Source organism: Antechinus flavipes, chromosome 2, assembly GCF_016432865.1.
Source record: "Antechinus flavipes isolate AdamAnt ecotype Samford, QLD, Australia chromosome 2, AdamAnt_v2, whole genome shotgun sequence".
Classification (NCBI taxonomy): domain Eukaryota; kingdom Metazoa; phylum Chordata; class Mammalia; order Dasyuromorphia; family Dasyuridae; genus Antechinus; species Antechinus flavipes.
In genome coordinates, this window is record NC_067399.1 from 103508302 (window position 1) to 103531156 (window position 22855).

The window sequence follows — 22855 nt, forward strand, 5'->3', positions numbered from 1 at the left end:
GGACATATTAAGTTTAAGATGCCTACAAAATATTCAAGTCAAGATGTCTGATATATAACAGATGGAGATGAGAGATTAACTGGAAGTCAGCATAGGGGGAAGGATATATAATTGGATCTAAGAATCATCAGCATAGGTGATAATTGAAACTATAGAAGTTAACAAGATCACCAAATAAAAGAGAATAGAGGAAAAAGAAAAAAAAAGCCTCATGAAAGATCCCTGTGCAAAAATTAGAATTAATTGTTATTTGTCTTTTGTTCTCACATTCTATAACATCAGGGAGATGATGCCATGACACACTAGTAAGTGGGATTTAAGTGAGAGAGGGATGTGCAAGGTCACCTGCCTCACTTTCTCCTCCAGAGTCCATCTAGATCTGGTAGCAAGGTATGGATCAGGATGCTTGGAGATAGCTGGATGCAGTGGGAGGCCTTGGCAGAGTTAGCAAACATGTCCTGAATGAAGATCCAGAAAAGAAGACTGAGAAGGAACAGTTAAGAGAGGAGAACCAGGAGATAGCAGTGTCCTTATAATTTAAACAGAGTACCAAAAAGAGAGTGATTGATAGTGTCAAAGGCTGAATAGAGGTCAAGGATTATTGGATTTTGTAAAGAGATAGAGAGACAGAAACAGAGACAGAGAGAGACAGAGAAAAACAGAGAGACAAAAAAAGAGACAGAGAGAGACAGAGAAACAGAAACAGAAAGAGGAAAGGAAAGAAGAAAAGAAGGAGGGAGGGAGGGAGAAGGAGAGGGAACAATTTGGGCTGAATGGAAGCTAGACTGTATAGAATTAGGAAAGGAGAAAAGAAGTGAAGGCCTTTTAGATGGACTTCTCAGAGAACTCAGCCACAAAAATCAGGAGGTATATGGGGTAGCAAGGATAAAAGAATCAAGTGAGAATTTTTTGAGGATGGAGATATGGACCATTTTTAGTTAGCAAGGAAGCAGTCAATAGACTGGGAAAGACTAAGATAAGTGATTGAGAGTGGTGATGGCAGAGAGGGAATCTGCTGAAGAAGATGGGATGGAGTGGGGTCAAAGGTACATGTAGTAGGGTTTGCCTTGGCCAAAATGGCTGCCTCTTTATGTGAGACAGGATAAAAGGAGATAACGGCAGAAGCATTCTGAGTGGTATAGGATGAGGAGAAAAGAAAGAATTCTTGGTGAATGGAGACATCAAATTTTTTAGCCAAATATATATTTTTTGCAAATTTTTTTAGTAAAATATTCTCAGCTGAGAGAATTGGGAGAGACCATGAGCCATTGAAGGTTTGAAGTGGGGATAAAAAGGGTTAGAAGAGATGTGGTGGTGAATTGGATTGCCACGCAGCAGTAAAGGTTCAGTTGAGGTAAGATAACACAAATTGGTAACGAACCCAGTGAGAACAGTTGGGAGACCTCTTCGCCCCTTGTTCAGCAGCATGTGTATAGTATGGAAGGCAATAAGATGACAGAAGTGATCTAAGACTGAGGTTTTATGGGATACCATTGGTGTATAATAGGGTGAAGTTGGTGATTCAAGAAGATGGCACAGAGCTGAACTGATTTACCAGGGTGTTGAGCTAGGGAAAGAAGAGTGTAATGAGGGAAGGGGTGATAGTCTAAAAGAGAACTAAGAAAAAAAAGAGAATGAAGGTCTCAGTATAAACAAAGAAAAGGATTGGGAATTGGATGGCAAAGGTAAATATGGAAAGCTAACAGACTGAGATGAGATAAGAAATTCTCAGAATTCATAAATTTAGAAGAGTGGGTGGTTTGTGGGTGATGGCAAGATCATCTTTATCATCTTTGTGTGTGGCTAAAGTGAGGAGGAAATGTGTAGGGTGAAGAATTTGGGGTTATGTTGTTTGCTATATATGTACTAATAGATATGTTGCTATGAGAGTAGATAATTATAATAATGATGATGATGATAACAACAATAACAGCTGGTGACAAAAAACAATTATTTTCCTTCATATCCCAAAATGAGCATTCATAGGAAGCTAAGAAATAAGAGAGTAACATAATTTAATTCAAGTAGTATAATATAGCATTTTCTTCCTACTTTTGCATTCAGTAAGATAACAGCTAAAAACAGCTAACTGATATTTAACCTTAACATCATCTTACAGCATGAAGTTTACATATTTTTAGATTAATTAATGTGTCCACGTTGATTATTTTTATAAAGTTTATAAGCTAATGATCTCTTTAAAGCTCTTATGTATTAGTAAAATGAATGAGACTTTAGGAAAAAATATGTCTCCTTAAGTATTAAGGACTGGACATGGTGAGAAAAGCAACAGCATTAACCAGTATAGAAGAATTCTGGTTGGCTTGGAGCTTGGAGAATGGGTTAGAAAATGTAAAAAACAAAACAAAACCCACTTGTATTGTAGAGAGTCACAGACAGTGGGGAAACTCTGGGTGAGAAATAAGACCCTTCAGCCCAGAGGGAACCTGCTGACAATGTCTGGTTCAACTCCCCATCTCCCCTAAGGGCTCTTGGCCTTCATGAAAAGTCAGGGGGTGGTGACAACCTATGTTGAAATTGAAGCAGAATGATACCAGGTGGCAAACTACATACAATAGCAAGTTGACCTTCTGTGTTTATGTGGTCCCTCATGTGTAGTATATACTGGGGGGATTGTGATAGCAATATGGGTAGCTACGACAGGAAGCCAGCTAGCAGAGAGAGACCTGAGCAGATGCATTGGCTCCGGCAGACAGGTTTTATAACCCACCGGGAGGGCAGTGTCCAGTGCGAGCAGCTCCACTATCTTTAGATAATCGCCAGGTGATGTGGAGAGACCCAGAAAGTGGTGAATGGAAGGGACCAGATAGGCTAACTGCTTGGGGAGATGGTTTGCTTCTATCTCTACAGGTGGAGAAGGAATCAGATGGGTGCCAACAAGCCGTATTCACCTTGTCCATCACAGAGAGATGGAGCAGACCCTTGAAACGAAGGAGAAGACCCAAGAAACATCGGGTGGTTCTGTTACTGATTGTGCTCACCATTGAAAGAGCATGGCAGTTATGGCGTTTGACTCATGGACATAGAAAATTGTTGGGACTTCAAAACCCTCAGGAATTATTGGATTCTCTGAGACATGATAAAATTGTTGTAGGACTTGAAAACCCTCAGGAATCATTGGATCCTTTAAGACATAAGACTTGAAAGCCCTCAGGAATCATTGGATTTTCTGAGAAATGATAAGACTCTTACAGGACTTTAAAATCTGCTGGAATCATTGGATTCCCTAATACATAAAAAGACTTTTGCAGGACTTCAAAAACTTGGGGGGATCATTGGATTCCCTGATATGTGAAGCAATGGACAATAGATTGGTTTTGGACTATCTCTTGGCTGCTGAAGAAGGCGTATGTGTGATTGTTGTTTACATACTCTCCTTCTAGGACTTCTGGCAATCTTTTACAACACCATGTTGACTTATATTATTTGTTATACCATTACTTGGGTGTACAATTCATTTTTGTTACACCACATCAAGCCTGCACTGACTGTGGGGAGAGTCATCACTAATAGCCTCTGCGTTATTGCTATTGCTTGTGTAATACCTCCCATGCTGATGGGTTTGTGCATAATAAGACCCTTCAGCCCAGAAACCTGCTAGCAACTCCCACTTCCCGTTGGTGCTTTTCCTCTCCCTTCCTGAGATGTCAGGGAGGGCATGATTTTCTCCTTTTTAGTGCTTTCACCTCCCTTCTTGAGAAGTCAGGGGGGTCGTGATCACCTCCCCTGGAGGCTCTGACCTCCCTGAGGAGTCAGGGATGGCATGACCACCTGTGTTCTAAAACAAAAGAAAGCGGGAGATGTAATGGGCTGAGGCTTGAATTGATGCACTGAGGTCCCAAGCACAGGAGGCTAAATAGTAATTGGACCATACTATATTAATATATATGCTTGAAGAAAAAATGGCCCCTACCCACTCTTTGTACAAGTCCTGATGTGTTGTATAGGAAATGACGATTTTGGTGGGTGGAGGCAGGGGAGTGGAAAAGGAAGGTGAAGGAGAGACTGCTTGCATTGCCATTGCGACAGCCTTTCAGCTCAGGTCTCTCTCTGCTAGCTGGCTTCCTGTCGTAGCTGCCCATATTGCTATCGCAATCCTTCTTGCCCATATTGCTATCGCAATCTTTTTTCACCTCTTTACTTGAATAAAGATTTAGGATTTTTCCCTTAACCTGAATTCCTGACTCTGGCTGATTTTAAATACGCGGTCATTACATGGGCACATGCCTAGTGTTTTGTTACATAAGGGTATGAGGATATAAAAAGCGGAAAGTTCTTGGAATAAACGGACTCCATATTTCCATCATCCTCAAGAGTCCCACCTCATCATCACTCCTCCACTAAGATAGTATATTTTAACCACCCCAGTGTGGGGGCTCTAGAAAGCAACAATATGTTTTGTCACCCCAACTTGGAGGCTCTAGAAAGCACGACACAACATTGTACTACCATCATGTCAATCCTTGAAAAATCTAAGTTCTCAGTCTGGCAATTTCTTTGCATTGATTTACTTTTAAAATATAAATATTTTACAAAACTTTAATTTGCCAGCTAGAAAAAAAAATTAAAATTTCAAAATTGAACAATAGCTCATTAATTGGATGCATGTGAACTGTTTCTATTTGCCTTTCAATGTAGTCAAGTAACACTTCAGCTTCCTTAGCCTTGCTCGGGTCTTCTTCAAGTAACTCCTCAGCAAGTGATTGATCATCTGAAATGTTGCAAACATGTACAGATATTTAAGAATGCATTTAACTTTGGAAACCTGTTCTCTCCTAAATATAGCCCAATAAGTATATATTTAACTTAAGAATTTCATATAATTGTGGCATACAATTATCGCTGGCCCCATGGATTATCTGGCAACTGCCTCTTTATTGATCTAATAAAGTCTCTTCAGGTCACATAATCCATAACTATTATTTATTTATTTCTTGAAGGCTGTTAAAGCAATAGGCTCATTGAAGACAGACAATGTTAGGAAAGCTAAATTCAATTCTGCAGTTTGCAGACATATTTTGAGCTTATCCCTGAATTTTCTACAATTATAAATGACCAAGTCCTTGCCTTAGAATTAGGTCTTCCATGATTTATGTTCTTTTTTAAAAAAAATATTAGTTACCTTGCAAAAGGCTTTGAGTTTTATTCATCTGAATTACATAGTCTTGAAATGAAATGCTCATGTCAGATTTCATCCAGGTAGAAAATGCACTTAAAACCATTTCTGTTTTTCTATGACTATAAAGATAAAAATGATCAATGTAATAGGTGTCAAACCATATGATATTAAATGTAACAAAATTCATATTTTAAACTTTTTAAAGAATAAATTCATACCGAAATCGTAATTTATTGTTTAGTGCTTCAGCTATATCTCGCTTCTGTAATGCCTGGATCTTTTCTTCATCTAAGTCAGTCCTTTTCGTTTGTGGGATATATTTTACCATTGATTGCTGTCTAATATCTTCATATTTTTCTTCAAGACGAGTAAGATATTCATTAAGACAATCTAGATTGACAGATTCTGCTAGTGTCATGCCTATTGAAAAGGCAAATAAGATTATAGAAGCTATTTATGAAATTTCTATTATGTCGAACATTAAGTTTAAAGAGATATTAATCAAACTGTTTATTTTTTTAAAATATGGAAAAGATAACATAACCTCAACAGCAATAAGGTAGAGAAAAAATACCATAGGGCAGTATCACTAATAAAGGTTGTTATGTGAACAAATCAAAACCAGAAATACATCTGGAAAAAACAATCCATTATGATCATGTCAGAAATCAAGGAGTGATTAAAGTTTATGAAAAAAAGTTTTTAAAATAATCTAATAAAAGTATATAATAATATACTATATGCTATATAGTATATAATGTAATAATAGCATATAATAATAAATAATAATTAAATAATCTAATTTTAAAATAAACCTCACAACTGGGGAATAATTCAACAAATTGTAACAAGAATGCATTGGAATTACACTGTAAGTATTACACTATAAGAAATGACAAATATAAGCCACATAATGAAATATCAGAATAGGGGGCAGCTATTTGGCAGTGGATAAAGCAACAGCCCTGAAGTCATGAGGACCTGAGTTCAAATCTGATCTCAGACACTTAACACTTCCTAGCTGTGTGACCCTGGGCAAGTCACTTAACCTCAATTGCCTACCCCCCAAAAAGAAAGAAAAAAAGGAATAAAGGAAAAAAACAATAACAACAGTTGAATGAACAGCAAAGAATAGAAGGGTAACCTATGAGGAAGCAAAGAAAAGATGGTAAACATATTTTGTATATTCATGAATATATAATCTTTTCTATTATTAGATATGCTTTCTTGAAATGGAAATTTATTGTTATATATTTTAAATCTTTCTTGATGTTTTGCTGAGCACATGACAATGTTTTGTTTGGTTTTTTTTATATTTTCCTTTCCTTTCTTTTTTAATTTAGTTTTTTCTTATTTTGTATTCAGTTTTAAATCAAAAAAAAAAAAAAAACTGTGAACATTATTTGATTCTCCCAACCACCCATTGAGGTAGGTACTCCAGGCATTATTAATCATATTTTATATAAGGAAACTAATGCTCAAAAAAGATAGTGACTTGTCAAAAAATGAAATTCAGTGTTTGCAATCTCTTTCCTTTCAATTACATTATACTACCTCCCTGACTGTGATTATATAAATAATTCTGATAAAAATCCAGAAAGGTAAAAAATATTGAAAGGGTGGGTAGAAATAGAAACAAATGGGACAACTGTTATTATTTCATTAATGTATAAATATTATTTGCAAATGTTTTAAATAAACTACAAATTATACGTTTACATTTTCATGTACTTTTTATTGCTTTTGTATTTCTTTCAAATGTTAAATTTTGTTGACAGTGAAGCTTATAATTTAAAAACTTATAAATAAAAATGTGACTCAGGGAGTTTACTGAGTATAAATGGAAAATTCTACAACTTTCAGTTATGGTATGCTAATATATTGTCATCAAAAAAAAAAAAAACCCTAAAAACTTTTATAAATAAAGCAGAAGGTTGAGGGCATGTGTGGTATTCTCTTCTTTTTTATATTATATGATGGTTTTCTCTGGGAGCAGGTTTCTTGGGGAGGTTTCCTGGAGGCAGCCTTAGTTTCAATTTCAAGTAATAATCACTTCAAATGCAGCCAACTGATAAAATCCAAATGTTTTATTTTCTCCTTCCTAGTCTTATCTCTTTCCTTGAGCCCGGTTAGCTTTCTTAGAGGCTTATCTCTCTGCTTGGTTCCAAGAGTTCTTCCAGCTTCTGCCTCTAGCTCAACTCCAACTCATGGCTTCTCAATCTCCAACTGATCTTTTCAACTGAACTTCTAACTGAGCCTTTGTCAGCTTCTTATATATGATCTCTTAAAGGTGTGAACCCAAAGGATGACTCCTCCTCTGAGAGAGCAGGATTGTGGGAGACGTGAATTCACAAAGTTACAAACTTAACTTTGTGAATTTCTGGTACTTGTGAACTCCAATGTGTGAGCCAATGTGTGAACTCTCAAAGGTGTTAACATAAACATTGTTTCTATCAATTCTATTGAGTTATCACCTTTGTAACTAATGTGTGAGCTAATATGTGAATTCTCAAAGGTGTTAACTTAAGCAATGTTTCTATCAATATTAGTGACTTAACATTTTGTAAGGATTTGCTCTAATGTGTGAACCAGTAAGCATTGTATCAATTCCATTGAGTTAACACTAGGATTCTAACAGGCATGTAACAAATAGCAGCAAACTCTGGGAGAGAGTGGAAGGGAAGCAGCCTCCCAGTTAGTGCTCTGAGAGTGAAAAGAGCTGGGGTGGGGGAATGAAGAGATAAACGTGTCAGAAGATGGGGAAGAGAGGGAGAATAAGGCAAGAGCAGTAAGAGATATGGCAAAGTAATCAAGTATCTACTAACTGAGATGGTTTCTAGGCTCCTTTGTTTCCTCATTAAAACATATTATTTAAACTTCTTAAGAAATAGTTTTAATCTGGGACAGTCATTTCTTCCATCTATTTCCCATTTTTCAACATAAAAGACCTTACACTTTACACTTTGCCATGTACTCTATGATCTAATAATGCTTATCTCCTTATTGTTCCTCAAACAAGATACTCCATCTCCTGACAGAACATTTTCACTGGTTATTCCTCCATTCCTGAAATGTCCTCCCTTCATCATCTTTGACTCCTAGCCTGTGTAGTTTCCTTCAAGTCCTAGCTAAAATATCAATTTTTACAAGAAGTCTTTTCTAATTTCTCTTAAATCTAGTGCCTTCCTTGATTATTTCCAACTTATCCTATATAACAACTTCTTTGTACATAATTATATATCTCTTCTTTTAAAACTATGAGTTCCTTGAGATTAGAGGCTATCTTTAACTTTCCTTGTATTCCAAGCACTTAATACAGTCTCAAGAGCATATTGTATGTGCTTAATAAATATTTACTGCCTGACTAAGGCTCTAGCTATTCCAATTGCATGCCACATCTTTGTTTTTTTCATTTTTATTCTTTCCTCTTGTTTTGTATTAGTGTAACCCTGGTTCAAAGAACCAATTGTAGGGATTCTTTCATTGATGGGAATTGATTACTCAAGGTTCCACCCAGTGTGAAAAGCAGGTAGAATTGTTGCAAGTGGGAGAGAAGAGTGTTGTTAGTTTCTTTAGATTCTTTTAGCTTCCAGATTGTTAGAGAAGATTTAAGATGCCAATTTTTCTTCAGGTCACTGAAGAGAAAGAAGACTCTGGAAAGAAATCCACAGCCTCTATCATGTCCCTATACTTAGCTTGCTATATCGGAGCCTTTAGGGAATTTCCTTATGTATGAGATCCAGGACTCCTGAGGTAAACTATTTTTTTCCCAATGGGAGAATTAATTTGTTTTGTCTGATATGTATTCTCCTATGTATACTTTCTCTGGTGTCTGTTTTGCTATCAATTTGAATATATTTATTCTCTTTGCTTTTTGCTATAATGTGTTCATTGTGGAACTATACTTGGTGCGAAGTGAATCTGATATGGATGTGGTCCCTTTAAGATTCCTTACTGATTCCCAGCCCCTCCTAGTTAATGGACTTACCTTTTGATTTACAAATCCTGGTCCCTTTGAATTCCAATAGAAGATTGGGCCTGTCCCACTCCCCATCCGGATCTGAGCCAACTTTGGGCTATACCCAAAGGCCCCTCTAGCTATATCTCCCATTATAAAAGGGCCACACTAGGATCCCCTCTTTGCAGAGGTCCCAAACATGCTAGCCACGTCAGGACCCTCTGTATCTCTAACTTCACCTATTTCCTTACTTCCAAACCCCATAATAAATCTCTTTTATCAATCTAGCTTTTCGGGCTGATAAATGCTTTTTATTAGGGACTCGAGCCACTACTAGACCTCATTTACCACCATTTCCTTGCACCAAATCCAATGGGGCTGCAGGGGAGCTCCATTTGACTCCCTGTACTCCAAACCTACCACTAGACCTCAACTAAACTCTAATTTCATTTAGGTACCCCAAATCTAGACCTCATCAAGGCTTGAATATAAAGCTTGGGGTCCCCCTTTTAACTATTAACTATTAATAGGAAGTTTATAATATTTAAGGGGTCAAAAAGAAATAGTTCTGTCCTGCTACTCCCTCCTCTTTCTAAGAGCAAAGAATGGATAACCTAAAGTAACACCATCCTTCCAGTCATCCAGAGGTAAACAACTTTGAAGACATATATTACTCCCACTCTCCTTTCTTAATTCTAGCTCCACACAACTCCCACATGACCCCTTCTCTCCCAGTTTTTATCGCCTTTCACTTGGGGCTCTGTAATATGTTCCTAATCGGTCTTGCTACCTCCCTCCCTCCCTGCCTGCCCCTCTCTGACTCCTCTTCTGCACATCTGCCAAACTGATGTTCTTAAAGCAGTAGTCCTGACTACAACACTATTCTATTCATGAAGTTCCAAGGGTTCTTCATTTTCTCTATGGTTAAACTCTTCTCTATGGCACTTAAAGTCTTTTAAAATCTGGCTCCAATCTCACTTTCCAGGGCAATCGGACATTGGCCTGCTTCATGACATTCAAACCAAACTGAGCTCCTTTCTGTTGCAGACATGCAGAGCTGCGTCTCATTTCTGTGCCTCTCCACACACTGGTCTCTATGCCCCAAAAGCATGCCCTCCTCAACTCCGTCTTTTAAAAACCTTGACTTTTTTCTAACCTTGGCTCAAATGCTACCTCCCACACAAGGCCTTTCCCAATCTCCACTCAGACTCCCACTCATGATGTGCCACAAAGTGTCTCAATAAAAATCTGCCATAAAGAGAAACTGAAGCACAAAGTTCCAAACATGATCCATTTATTAACAAGATTAGCAACTACTAATAATAAAGTCAACGGCTCCTCAGTAGCTAAAGACTCATCTGACAGAGCAGCTTTTTTTTATGTCAATTACATAAAGCTAAGTGATACAAACTAAATTACTACTTGTAAAGGGCAGAACTCTGGAGAAACAAGATGTTAACTCAGTGGAATTAAGATAATGATTCTCTAGTTTACATGTACTTAGTACTTAATATAGTTTTACAAGATTGACACCTATTCTACAAGATTGACACCTATGATGATGTACTTATAATAGAACATATAAGAGCCAACAAGGATTGGGAGAGAGACATTCCATCTTCATCAGCCTTGTGGTGGCTCTCCTTCATTTCCTCCACTGAAACCAAGACCCATTCCAGAGGGCCTCCAGAAAGCTAGCTGAGCCCCAGGTGAAGGAGACAGATTGTGAAGGAGATAATAAAGACTTTGGACTTTATCCTTGACTGTTCCCGTGGTGATTATTCTGCTGAAACCAAGGCTGGTCCCAAGACCTCCAGAAAGCTTAACTAGAACATTACAACTACTGTCATCAATCTATAGCATAGGGGAAGGTTAAGGAGGATTGGCATATATTTTGCTAATCATGCTGACTACACAAGGGAGGGTCTCCAAAATCTATGACAACAGGGAAAACAAAGTTAGTCAATGTTATTTGGAAATTCCTGTGTTAACCATTGTCCAATACCAGAGAGACCCAGCATGAGAAAAACATCTTATTACCAATGTCGCATCTTTTTTATTTCCTCCTCTCTTCCAAGACACTGAGCCCAAGAGAGTGAAGAATAACCTCTTACAGGTTCTACCAACTAAAGCCTATTAAGTCTAAATCTAACCCATAAATACTGATTCCAATGTTAATGTTAACCTTTAATTGTCCTATCAATAATCTAAATTTCACAGAAGTTATTTTATATTCATTCTGTATATGTTTTATTTACTTCTATGTGTAGATGTTACTTTCCCAGATAGACTGTAAACTCTTTGAGGTTTTTATCAGCTCTGTTAGCCCAAAGTGGCTTGGAGGGCCTTGAATGAAAAGCAAAACTCACTACATTATCAAGCCACTAACTGACCTGTGGGAGAGAAGATGCCCCCTGTGCTGTTCCCTGCTACACTACTGTTCCCCTCTCATGGTTGGGCAAGAGGGCAGAGTTTTCAAGTTTTTAAATGTGATATCTTGAACTTAATATAACACTGAAGAAAGGGACTAAGTACAACATATTTTCAAAATCAAGGATATTTCTCCTACAATATATTCAGTGTTATTCTATTTTTATAGGTCTCTGTTGTATCTCTGCTAACCAGACTATATATAGTCTTCAAGGGTTTTGCATGTTTTCTAATATTTTTTGTTTCCTCCTAGAACCCATTACATAAAATGAACACTGATGCTTGTTAAATAAATGTACACTTTTTTTTAAAGGCAAATCTATATTCACCCAGATTAAACCTAAGTCGTACAGAATTTCATCTAAATAGATGTGAATTTAGCACATTACAAAGGGTAACAGTTCAAATGTCTTCCACTCTCTTAAAATATTAAGTAAATACTCTACCTGGAATACGTCTTGAAGGATTTGGGATAGTTGTGAGTTGTTCAGTTTCATTTACAATGTCCTTTCCCCTAATTTGTCTTAATTTCTTTAACTGCATTTGAATCTTTGAGGAATTAGCTTCAATAGCTCTTATCCTGAAGAAAAAAAAAAAAAAAAAAAAAGAAAGGATTTTTTTCATTTCCTTCAAGTGATTCAACTCTTTAGATCACCAGAATTAGCTAAACAAAAAATTGACTAAATAATGACTTTTATTTTGAATTTTTATCTTATTCAGAGTTATCTTGAGTTTTGGTTATCGGTTTCAGATAGTTTAGTAGCAGAGTATTCACTAAATGATGTCCTGGGGCAGTTAGGTGGCACAGAGCACCAGCCCTGAAGTCAGGAGGACCTGAGTTCAAATCTGATCTCAGACACTTAACACTGCCTAGCTTTGTGACCTTGGTCAAGTCACTTAAATCCAATTACCTCAGCAAAAAAGAAAAATAAAATAATGTCCTGAAAAAGTGAACTTCATTTTTTTCTCATTATAATTGTTAATAAAATTTCACACTGGGCATGTTTTCAATAGAAAGCATGAATTGAAGCATAGATTATGTAATAATCTAGCCCCAAAGTTCTAAATAGTCAAAACTTTAACAAAACTTTTTGTTTTATAAGATTATGTAATCAACTTTTCAATAAGTAAAACCCTTTCTATTATACATTAACAAACTATGCCTAAACATGCCCATTGTATGCCTCTCTCTCTACTCCCCTTTGGATGAGTCATGTTTTGATGCCTTAATGATTGATTTAGAGCCATCTAGCATCACCAGAAGCATTATGATGTGAAAAGATAGCCTTTTGTCAGAGGAATCAGCAAGATTTAATTTCCTTTTATTAAATCTAATCCATAATTTTTGACATATCTTTTGCTATCTTTCTCTTTATAAATATTTACAGTGAAATCACTGAATATCATAGTATATATATTACCCTGGTTTGGGAGATATTATCAAGCTCTTCACAGAAATACTGTTACTCTTTATCTCCTTCAGCAGATAGCACATAAGCTACAATTATCTTCACGTTAAGTCTTTTGTTTATTCTTTTCATGAATATTGTAAGACAATGCAACCAAGCATCTCAAGAACGGAGATTTCTTACTCCTTTGGTTACACAATAAAACCAATTTGACCAAATCTTCTCTTTCCTCTTCAAGGATTCAGTGTTCCATGTAGCTGTAACTTAATAAGAATAACTATCACCATGCTTCAAGATTTTCAAAACATTTGATATATTTTATCTCATTTGCTCCTCAAAACAACCCTGGGAGGTGTTATTCTCATTTTATAAATGAAGCTCCTAAGGCTTCTGAAAGCAGTTAAGTTACTTGCTTAGAGTCACATAACTATTAAGTGTTTGAGGCTGAATTTGAATTTAGACTTCTTGATTCAGGCCCTGTGGCACCACTGTGGCACTATTTAGCTGCCTACCATTTGTCTTCTGGTTTCATTCATTGTGAGATCATCCATAATGAAGTGGTTCAGTTTTTGCAATGGTTTGTCACTGGATAAAGACTTCATATTTATAATACTTACACTTATGTTTATAATACATATATTTTATAATGTATATAGTATATACTTATAGTGCATACAATTAAAAGCACTTAATTCTTAGCATTTTCAAACTTATTTTCCATTATCCTACTATTAATATGGAAGCAGAAGTCAGGTTTCATAAGACAGATTCATTTAAAATTTTTCCTTTGTTAAAATAAAGTTAATAAAAAATTAAGTATGATGGTAAGAATGAGTTCCTTCAGGTGCTTCTCCATCAAATGCAACTTTCCAATATGACAATGCTAAGTATGGAAAAGGACAATGGAAATTTTACAAACTGGTTTAAGGTTTTCAATGCTGATTTAAAACTTCTTACAAAGTCGATTTTTGGTCAATTTTCCAGACCACCTCAAAAAAACTTATTTGAAAAAATTTCACAAGAATGAACCATCTTGACTATATGTTATTAATCTGTGAACACTTCAGGATTAAAACCTTTTCATAGAAATAGAACAGCCAGGTTCAAAATTATAACTAAATCAAGCATGTGAAAAATTAACCTACAGAAAGCAATGATTTCCCAAACTGATTTTAATAACATCTCAGAATACTTACTTTATTTTAAAGGGTATTATAAAATTCTCAAAATTAAAATAAAATTAATTTTAAATATACACACACAGAATATATTACTTTCATGAGATAGATAAGAACTCCTGAGAACTGAAATGTTTAATAATAACAACAACAAAAAGATAGAAAATTACTGGAGTTGTGCTGCATAATTATCATGTAATCATTAATTCATATAATTCTTTAATCTAAATTATAAATTAGCGTACTTACTTTGCTTCAAGTTGAGCTACTCTTTTCCTATGATATACCAGTGTTGTAGGTTCTGCTGCCAAAACTTTCAGCTTTCCATGGAGATAAAATGCATTTCTTTGGCCCTTCTTTATTGTTTCAATGAATGAATCATATTCTTGTTTGATTGAAGTAAGAATGGTTTTATATGCGGTGACATGCTCTATTATCTGAAAACATTATTTTCCTGACTATGGTACACATTCTAAGAGAACATAAAACAAAAGCCTTGCAAACAGCATCATAAATCACTTTGAAATAATATGAAACCATAATTAGACTCTTACAGATAGACATTTGCAAATTTAAACTACTACTGGATTTTTAAATTTATCATTATCATTTGTTCAGCAGCTGATAGAAGACCATTTGACTAAGTACTGTTGAAGGAGGGATGATAAGTGCAAAAGACAGATTAAAATAGTCCTTACTTTTAAAGACCTACAATATGGTGGGGAAAATTAAATATACAATCTCATTATAGCCAGCTAAAGCTAAGTCTATTTTCTGAATTCTTGACCTGAAGCCTCAGTTATAAAACATACTGGTTTTTCTTTCCCCACAGAATGGCATTTTTAAAAATAAAAATATAAAGAGATAAAACAAAACTCAGGTAGGGGTTTTCTTTTCTGAAGCTGTTATAAGCAACGTCATTTAAATTTTATTTAAAAGTTATTTAAAATATTTTGAATTGCTGCATAAGAGCTAAAAGTAAAAGCTCATTGACTATTTGGAGTTTTTAACAACAGCAACAAAAAAATTTAAGAAAACTTTCAATGTTGTGTTTTCAGTTAGGTGAACTAAATTAGGGTTAGGTGAATAAAGTGTTTTCTTTTCAGCCTTAGCCAAAAAAAAAAAAACAAAAACAAAAACAAATTGTTGCCTAAGTGTTGAAATCTGTTCACCTAGCATCTCTGAAAGCACTGTTTTATCTTTCAGATAGATTTTGTTATTTTTACCTTTAAGTAATATTATCTTCAAATGAAATTGTTTTATGATATTTTTAATCTGTAAGTTCAGAAGAAGTTGTCTTCTTTTGAAGAAGGGTATGATTACTGAATGAATAAATAAAAACTGTATTTGTGAATCTTGCTTAAAAGGCAAAAAAGTACCAGGTTTTAAGCCTAGTTGTATGAAATAGAGAGATAAGGTGAAGAACTTACAGGTATGTGTTGGAATCTTTACAAACTGCTAACTAATTAGAGTTGATCTGATCTTACAAGAAGATGTTTTGGGCCAGAGCCTGAAACAAGGTACTAAGTAGAACTAATTAGTACAATGCTTGTGTTTATACCTTTACTCATCAGAGTTCACAAGTATGCCAGATTCACAAAGTAAACTTTGAAACTTGGTGAATTCACACCTCCCTTAAAGCTCTTAGGGCCAGAGAGCACTATGGGAGAAAACCCATAACCCCATTCTCTCAGAAGAGTCAGATATAAGGCCAGTGATGAGAGATCTATTCGAGAATATTTTCCACTTGGCTGGCTGGTGGCAGAAGAAGAGTTTTCAGAGGAAGAAGCTACGAGTCAAGATTTCAGCAGAGTTATATGAAGAGTGGAGCTGGATTGAAGGGCGGACAATCTTCATCTCACACCACTGTGGTAGGTGGCTGGGCTCCTGCACTTCCCCCACTGAGACCAAGCTGGTCTGAGAGACTCTCCAGAAAGCTAGCCGAGCCCCAAGTGAAGGAGACAAGAGATTCATTCCATCTTTGTGCTGGTTGGAGGCTGAAGAAAGCAGAGGCAGAGGCTGAAGGACAAAACCTTTGGATTTGGAGACATTTGGAGGGAGCTCTTGGAACCAAGCAGAGAGATAGGCCTCTCAACTAACCTGGCTATATTAGAGACAATAAAAGATCTGAACTTTTATCACCTGGCTGCGTTTTGAGAACAAGATCACCACAGGTATGTGGGAATTCTTTTTCTGTATTTTATTTTCATTATTCCTGTGTTTCTCCTATGACCTGCATAAATATAATATGTGCAGGCCCGTATTTATTTGAGCCTGGGCCAGATATAAACATATTTACTTAACCTGGGCTGATGACATTTATCAATATTTGACATTTATCGCTATTTAGTCTTATTAGCTTGACCATGTCTGCTTGATTATCTAAAGCCTGAAGGCCTGATTTTCTGTTTCCTAGAAATCAGGTGATCTGGGGGAAACAGAAACCTTCCATTCTAGCCTCTCCAGATAGCAACAACCAATTAGATGCCTCCCCCTCTCCTTCTCAATGCTCTCTTACTTGTAATGTAATCTCTTCTATAAAAGCTGTGTATCTTTACTACTTCTTTAGCCTTCCTACCATGAGCTTTCGCTTTCCCTTATCTCGTGGCAGAACTGCTCATCCTCATGAGTATTAATAAACAACCCTTCTGCTTTCTACTTTGAGTGATCTCTGAGTAGTCATTTTGGGTAAAGGTCTTCTATATCCCACACACTGGTTATCTTATAAGTCTGTAAAAATGGTGTAGGGAAGGCAGGTAAAAATTACTTTTACAAATTCACAAAATTCTCTTTAAAAAACTGAGTAGGGGGCAGCTAGATGGTACAGTGGACAGAGCACCAGCCCTGAATTCAGGAAGATCTATGTTCAAATATGGCCTCAAACACTTAACACTTACTAGCTATGTGACCCTGGGCAAGCCACTTAACTCTGTTTGCCTCAAATTCCTCATCTGCAAAATGAGCTGGAGAAGGAATGGCAAACTACTCCAGTATCTCTGCCAAGAGAACCCCAAATGGGGTCACTGAGAGTTAAACATGACTGAAATGAATGAAAAACAAACAACAATCATTCCCTGTTCTTGATCTATCCATTATCAACACAAAATAATTATTTAGTTAATTAAATCTTTTAATTCTCATGTGATTTGAGAGGTATCCTGATATAGTGGACAGAAAGCTGGCCTTGCCACCAAGATGATCTGGGTTCAAGTCTTGCTAATGATACACATTGGCTATGTGACCCTGAAAAAGTCACCTAACTTCTCAGTTCCCAAAACTACCCTCTAATTAGCACTATCAAGTGTCAGACAAAGTGTGGACCAGCATTGGGTTAGGCAAAGGGAAATTCTTTTATCTGGGAGTTCCCTAAGCTAATGAGCTCACAGGTCCTTGTACCTTTCTCCTACTAGAATCATACTGGATGCTAGAGATAAAAAACAAAATGAGGTAGACCCCTATCTTCAAGGACCCCTATCTACTAGGGTGAAGCATCTTATCCACAGATAAGTAGATACCAAGCAGTCTCCTGGAAACCTTTACAGAGGGAGGTAGGGAAGATCAATAAAATCTGTTGTAGGAGCTGGCATTTGAAGCCTTGAAGTGGTTTCCAGATGTGAAGATAAAGAAGAACATTTCAGACAGGTAGATGGCCTAAGCAATGGCACATAACTAGCACTGAAGTTAATTGGGCTCAAGAACTACAGAACAATGTCAAATCTGTCCAACGGGCAACTGTGATCTAATGTCTTGTTCACCAATTCTATACTTATACACCAAACAAGACAGAGGTTTGGAACCAAACCAAAGAGATTTGGAATAGTCCTGTCTCAATTAAATACTACAATCTTAAATTCCTGGATTAAATTTAGGCTAAAATGTCAGTAACAAAATTACAACAGGTTCCTGTTTTCAAGGTTGTTTCTGATAGGCGATAGAGATTGATAATCTAAAAATTCCATAACTGGTATTTTAGAGTAAAAATAAAATAAGAATATAGCTGGCATATATAACCAAGTTCTGGTCTAAGAATCAAAATTGACTTATTTAAAGAAAAAATTATTAGGCTTAGATTGAATTAAGAAGTAGATTAAGACTGTAGTAACATTTATAATCTATTTGTATTGTACTCCATATCTATCACTTCTAGAAAACACTATACTCTTTCCTTTGGTTGAAATAGAATCTGTTTCATTAGAGAGAGGCATAAAATTTGGAAAGTAAGAGGAAAGTCTTAAACTGTAATTCATAAATACATTTTTTAAATTCTTAAAGCACTATATTACCTTGTCAAATACATTTCGGTATATGATGAAATATTCATCAGCTGGTCCTTCATCAGTACAGCCCACTTTTTCAGTTTCTATAATTATATATCTTTGCATTCTTTCCAAAAATTCCTTGTCATAATTACTAATGATAGGAGGGAGAATTAAATGTTTACTTATTGCAGAATCTTGAACAGACATTCCTTCACACTCTGTGTACTTGTTCCCCAAATAAAAGTTTAATTTTGATCTTGTTTTTGCAATAAAACCAACACTTTGATCAAAGCCTGAAAGAAAAAAAAATGCCATCAGAATAAAGCTGAATAAGCAGGAACATAAACAAATTAATGCCAATTTTCTAATCTTTTTCAGTTCATATCAAAAAGTTTAAAATATCCATTTGTGAAATAAAAGATTTTATATGGAAGTCTCTGTGTCACAAAAATCTATGATTATTGTACTTTTACATATGGTCTAATATATTCTTTTTGGGAACAGTCTACCTCCAAAATCTTTCCAAATTTGTTCCATCTTCTTTATTCCCATTGTCACTATTCCAGAAGAGGCCCTCAATGATGAGGGATCTGGTACTGCTGCAATGCCTCCTAGAACATCTTGTTAATTCTTCTTTTCACTTCCCCCACACCTCTGCTGGTTTTTATTTCTTTGGAATCAGTGTAAACACCTTTGCTCAAAAATTTTCATTGACTATTTCCTACTAAGTCCTTCTAATGCCTGTCCTATATATAATTTATACAGTGTTTAAAAAAAAAAAAGGACATACTTTGTTATCTCATTTGATCTTAACAACTTACACTATACAACAAAGTATTACATTGTGGAACAGAAGTGATTGTGATTTCTTAAAGGCTATGTCAAAGAAACATACTTAGAGGGCCCTACCAAGCTAGGAAAACCTGAAGTATGGGCCCAATGATGAACTACGCATCTGCCATCTGAGGACCAATCTAACAAAGTTGAGAGAGACTTATTACCAGTTTATTTGCAGAATGGTGAATTTGGAGCAATATCAACTCTTGAATAATGAATAAATGAAAAATATTTAGTAAGTACTTTCTAAATATAGTGTTGGGGATACAAAAACAAAAGGAAGACAGTCCCTGCCCTAAAGGAATTTACATTGGGGGGGGGGGGAGCAGACAGTATATAAGAAAGTAGTTCTTTGGTTTATGAAATCATAGGAAAGATGTGTGGAACCAAAAGGAATACAATGACATACTCTTTGCAAAAGCAATGATAGCAGAAATTTGGTTATTGTTCCCAGAGCAAAAGGCAAAAAGTAGGTAGTTTGTAGAGGGCCAAGAGATAAGAATCCATTCCAGGTCTTAAATCTTATCATAATTTGGCTCACCAATATCTCTTTTCTTTTTTAATAGTAGAGACATGCTTGGTAATACTATAAATTGTGATTCTAGTAAGTGAAACAAAATGCAAACACTACTCAACAGACTAAAAATAAACCTTTGAACTTCGGACAGGGAAGAATGTTCACAAGGAGACTAAAAGCATTTGGGAGAAGGATACCTGAGATAATGGCATAATAAAATTTATTATATATATTTATATATATATATATATATATATATATATATATTATATATATATATATATATATATATGTATATTATAATAATTTATTATATATATTAAATTTTACACTGATGTGTATCTCAACTATTTACATCTCTAAGTTACCAAGATTAGGGACTTAAGGAGTTTAATCATTTATATCATAGTAGATTTCACTAGACTATAAGAATTTTAATAGAATGTACTTTGTATCAAACCTATAAGCATTTAAGGTATGTATATTCGTGGTCCTAATCAATAAAAATTGAAGAGTTCTAACTGAGTTCTTTCACCTGGCCCCCTGATTATCACACTCTTCATCTCACTACAGGAGCTGGATTCCAACAGTAGTTCAAGTTGGAGTGTAGGAAAGAAGATGGGAAGGGAAAACACAGGGCATAGGAGGGTGACAAGGTGACTAAGGTAAACAATCAAACAGGAACAAAGACAAGTCGAATGGTAAAACTATGGAGCTAAATTGTAAGCCAGGAGAAATACTCACCAATCAGAAGAGTGGGGCAAAAGTTTCTCAAGGAGCTTATGAATAGGAGAACCTAATATGTACACATTCAAGCAAATATAAAATATATAGAAAGGTAATTTGGAGCTGAGATTTCTTAACAGGAAATGTCTCATGATAGAAAATATAGTTTCCCAGTAACTTGAACATATAATCAAAAGGACCTTAAATTGGCAAGTACAAGACAGAAAAGTTGCATCTATATGTGTATACATACATACATTTGTGTATGTATGTGTGTGTGTGTATATGTGTATATATATACACATATACACACACACACGCATATAAATACACATATATCAACATATACCGTGTTTCCCCAATAATAAGACACTGTCTTATTATTTTTTTGGACAGAAAAACCCCAGAGGGCTTATTTTCAGGGGAGGGCTTATTTTAATGAACATTGACAGCAATTTTAATAAACAGGTAAATGTGAACCAAAAAAAGTACCTTTATTCAATAATGATCATGTCATCTTCTTCAACAACATCGTCATAAGTGTCCATACCCTGAATTCCGTCCTGGATGTCTTGCGCCTCTATTTCCTTCAGAAGAAGTGGACCAATCTGTCATGTCCAACAATATGGCTCTCTTTAAATGAACATGTCTTGTCCAGGTAACCTGCTCGTAGTGCCTTGGCGACACAGCTGTCAGTAATTTTATCCCATGACTTCTTCACCCAAGTCACAACTTCTTGCAGACAGGGCTTCACAAAGTTTCCACGCTGATTTCTTTCCATTCTATTTTCAATGTAGTCATTGACTTCCATGTGCAAATGGTCCTTGAATGGACCTTGTTTATTGCAATATCAAGGATCTGGAGATAGGCAGTCATTCCTGCAGGAATCATTACTTGATCTATTCTTCTCTCTGCAAGGAAGTTCTTCCTTTCTTTAGCGCAGTGAGTGCTGGCTGAGTTCTTCTTTTATCCTCCATCATGCTCCCTGAGTGCTCCTTCTATCCTCCATGATGCCCCCTGAGTTCTTCTTTTATCCTCCATCATGCCCCCTGAGTTCTTTTTTTATCCTCTATCATGCCCCCTCACTCCCGCTTACATACCGGGTTTTTATGTTGTCCTGCCTCAGCTCTCCTTCGCGGCACTGCTCTCAATGGCGCCAGCAAGCAAATCACTGGGGAAGAACAGGATGACGCGCTCACTGCTGCAGCTCTGATTGGATGCAGCTCGGAGCACGGCAGGCGTTTCACCCGGGGAAGGGGGGGAGGGGACGGTACATACAGAGGGTACCGTAATGTAGGGTGTAGCATAGGGGATCACCTTCACTACAGTAGCAATCTCAATAGGGCTTATTTTCGGGGGAGGGCTTTAGAGGAATCTTACACAGTAAGAGAGGGCTTATTTTCGGGATAGGTCTTATTATCGAGGAAACACGGGTATATAAAATTAGTTGTTGCCCTTAGTTCTTGAAGAGGACCATAATGACATCAGCTATACTGGGGTCAAACCATAGTGTATCCAACTGTAGCTGATCAGACCAATACAAGTTCAGGTAAGACATGAATAATTCTCATGAACATTTGGAGTGGAGAGGTCTCTAAAATTGCACATCTCATGTTTCTTCTAAGCTATTGCTCTTCTACTTGGATCACAGAGCACAGCACCTCCTTTGATAAAGGCATGCCACGCAGGGTGGTCCTGTGTCAGAGTCTTCCAGGTCCCCAGTGCTCCAGAGACCTTGAAAGTGTCCTTGTATCCTTTCTTCTGACATTCACATGAATGCTTGCTTTGTGTGAGTTCTCTTAAAAAGAGTCTTTTGGACAAACATCTGAACAACCTGGCCAGCAGTTTAGCCGAAGACCAGACCTCAGGGTCTGGCTCCTTATCTTGTCCAGTGATCTTCAGAATTTCTATAAGCCAATTCCAATGGAGGCAGTTCAGTCTCCTGGCTTGACAGCAGTACACAGTCCAGTTTCAGAAGCATCTGATGACATCAGTACAATGCAAGCCTTCAGTCTGGAGGCAATCTCAAACTTCAGAGCCTCTCAAACACTGAACTAGCTCTAGCAATGCAGAATCAACCTCATCAGCTATGTGGACATCCCTGGATGCAAAGCATACTCCACAGCATTCAAAATGTCTCCATTTGCTGTAACTAACAGTCCCTTATGTGGATGGTATGTTGCTGACTGGTGGAGAACCTTCGTTTTCTTAGTGTTAATTGACAGACCAAAGTTAGTATGAAAATATGAAAAATTAGCAGAAAATACTGTGTTGCATTTCAGCCTCAGAGGCTCTACGAGTGCACACTCATCATGCACCAACTCTCTCACCACTTCACTCTTGACTTGTAGACTTTTTAAATTAAATGACTTACCATCACTGCAGTAGTAATCTTGGTGTC

The 22855-nt window shown here is 36.4% G+C and overlaps 1 protein-coding gene across 1 annotated transcript in view; it reads right to left on the minus strand.

The window, feature by feature from the left end:
- The window catches only part of CLHC1 (clathrin heavy chain linker domain containing 1), a 64907-nt gene that overhangs the window by 34475 nt on the left and 7577 nt on the right, over nt 1–22855 (minus strand). The window contains exons 2-7 of the mRNA XM_051975304.1: nt 18399–18667; nt 14365–14552; nt 11975–12108; nt 5359–5560; nt 5144–5259; nt 4648–4732 (exon numbers count right to left, since the gene is read on the minus strand). Coding sequence (XP_051831264.1) covers nt 4648–4732; nt 5144–5259; nt 5359–5560; nt 11975–12108; nt 14365–14552; nt 18399–18581 — 908 coding nt within the window. The 5' untranslated portion in view covers nt 18582–18667. The remainder of the gene's footprint in view (nt 1–4647; nt 4733–5143; nt 5260–5358; nt 5561–11974; nt 12109–14364; nt 14553–18398; nt 18668–22855) is intronic.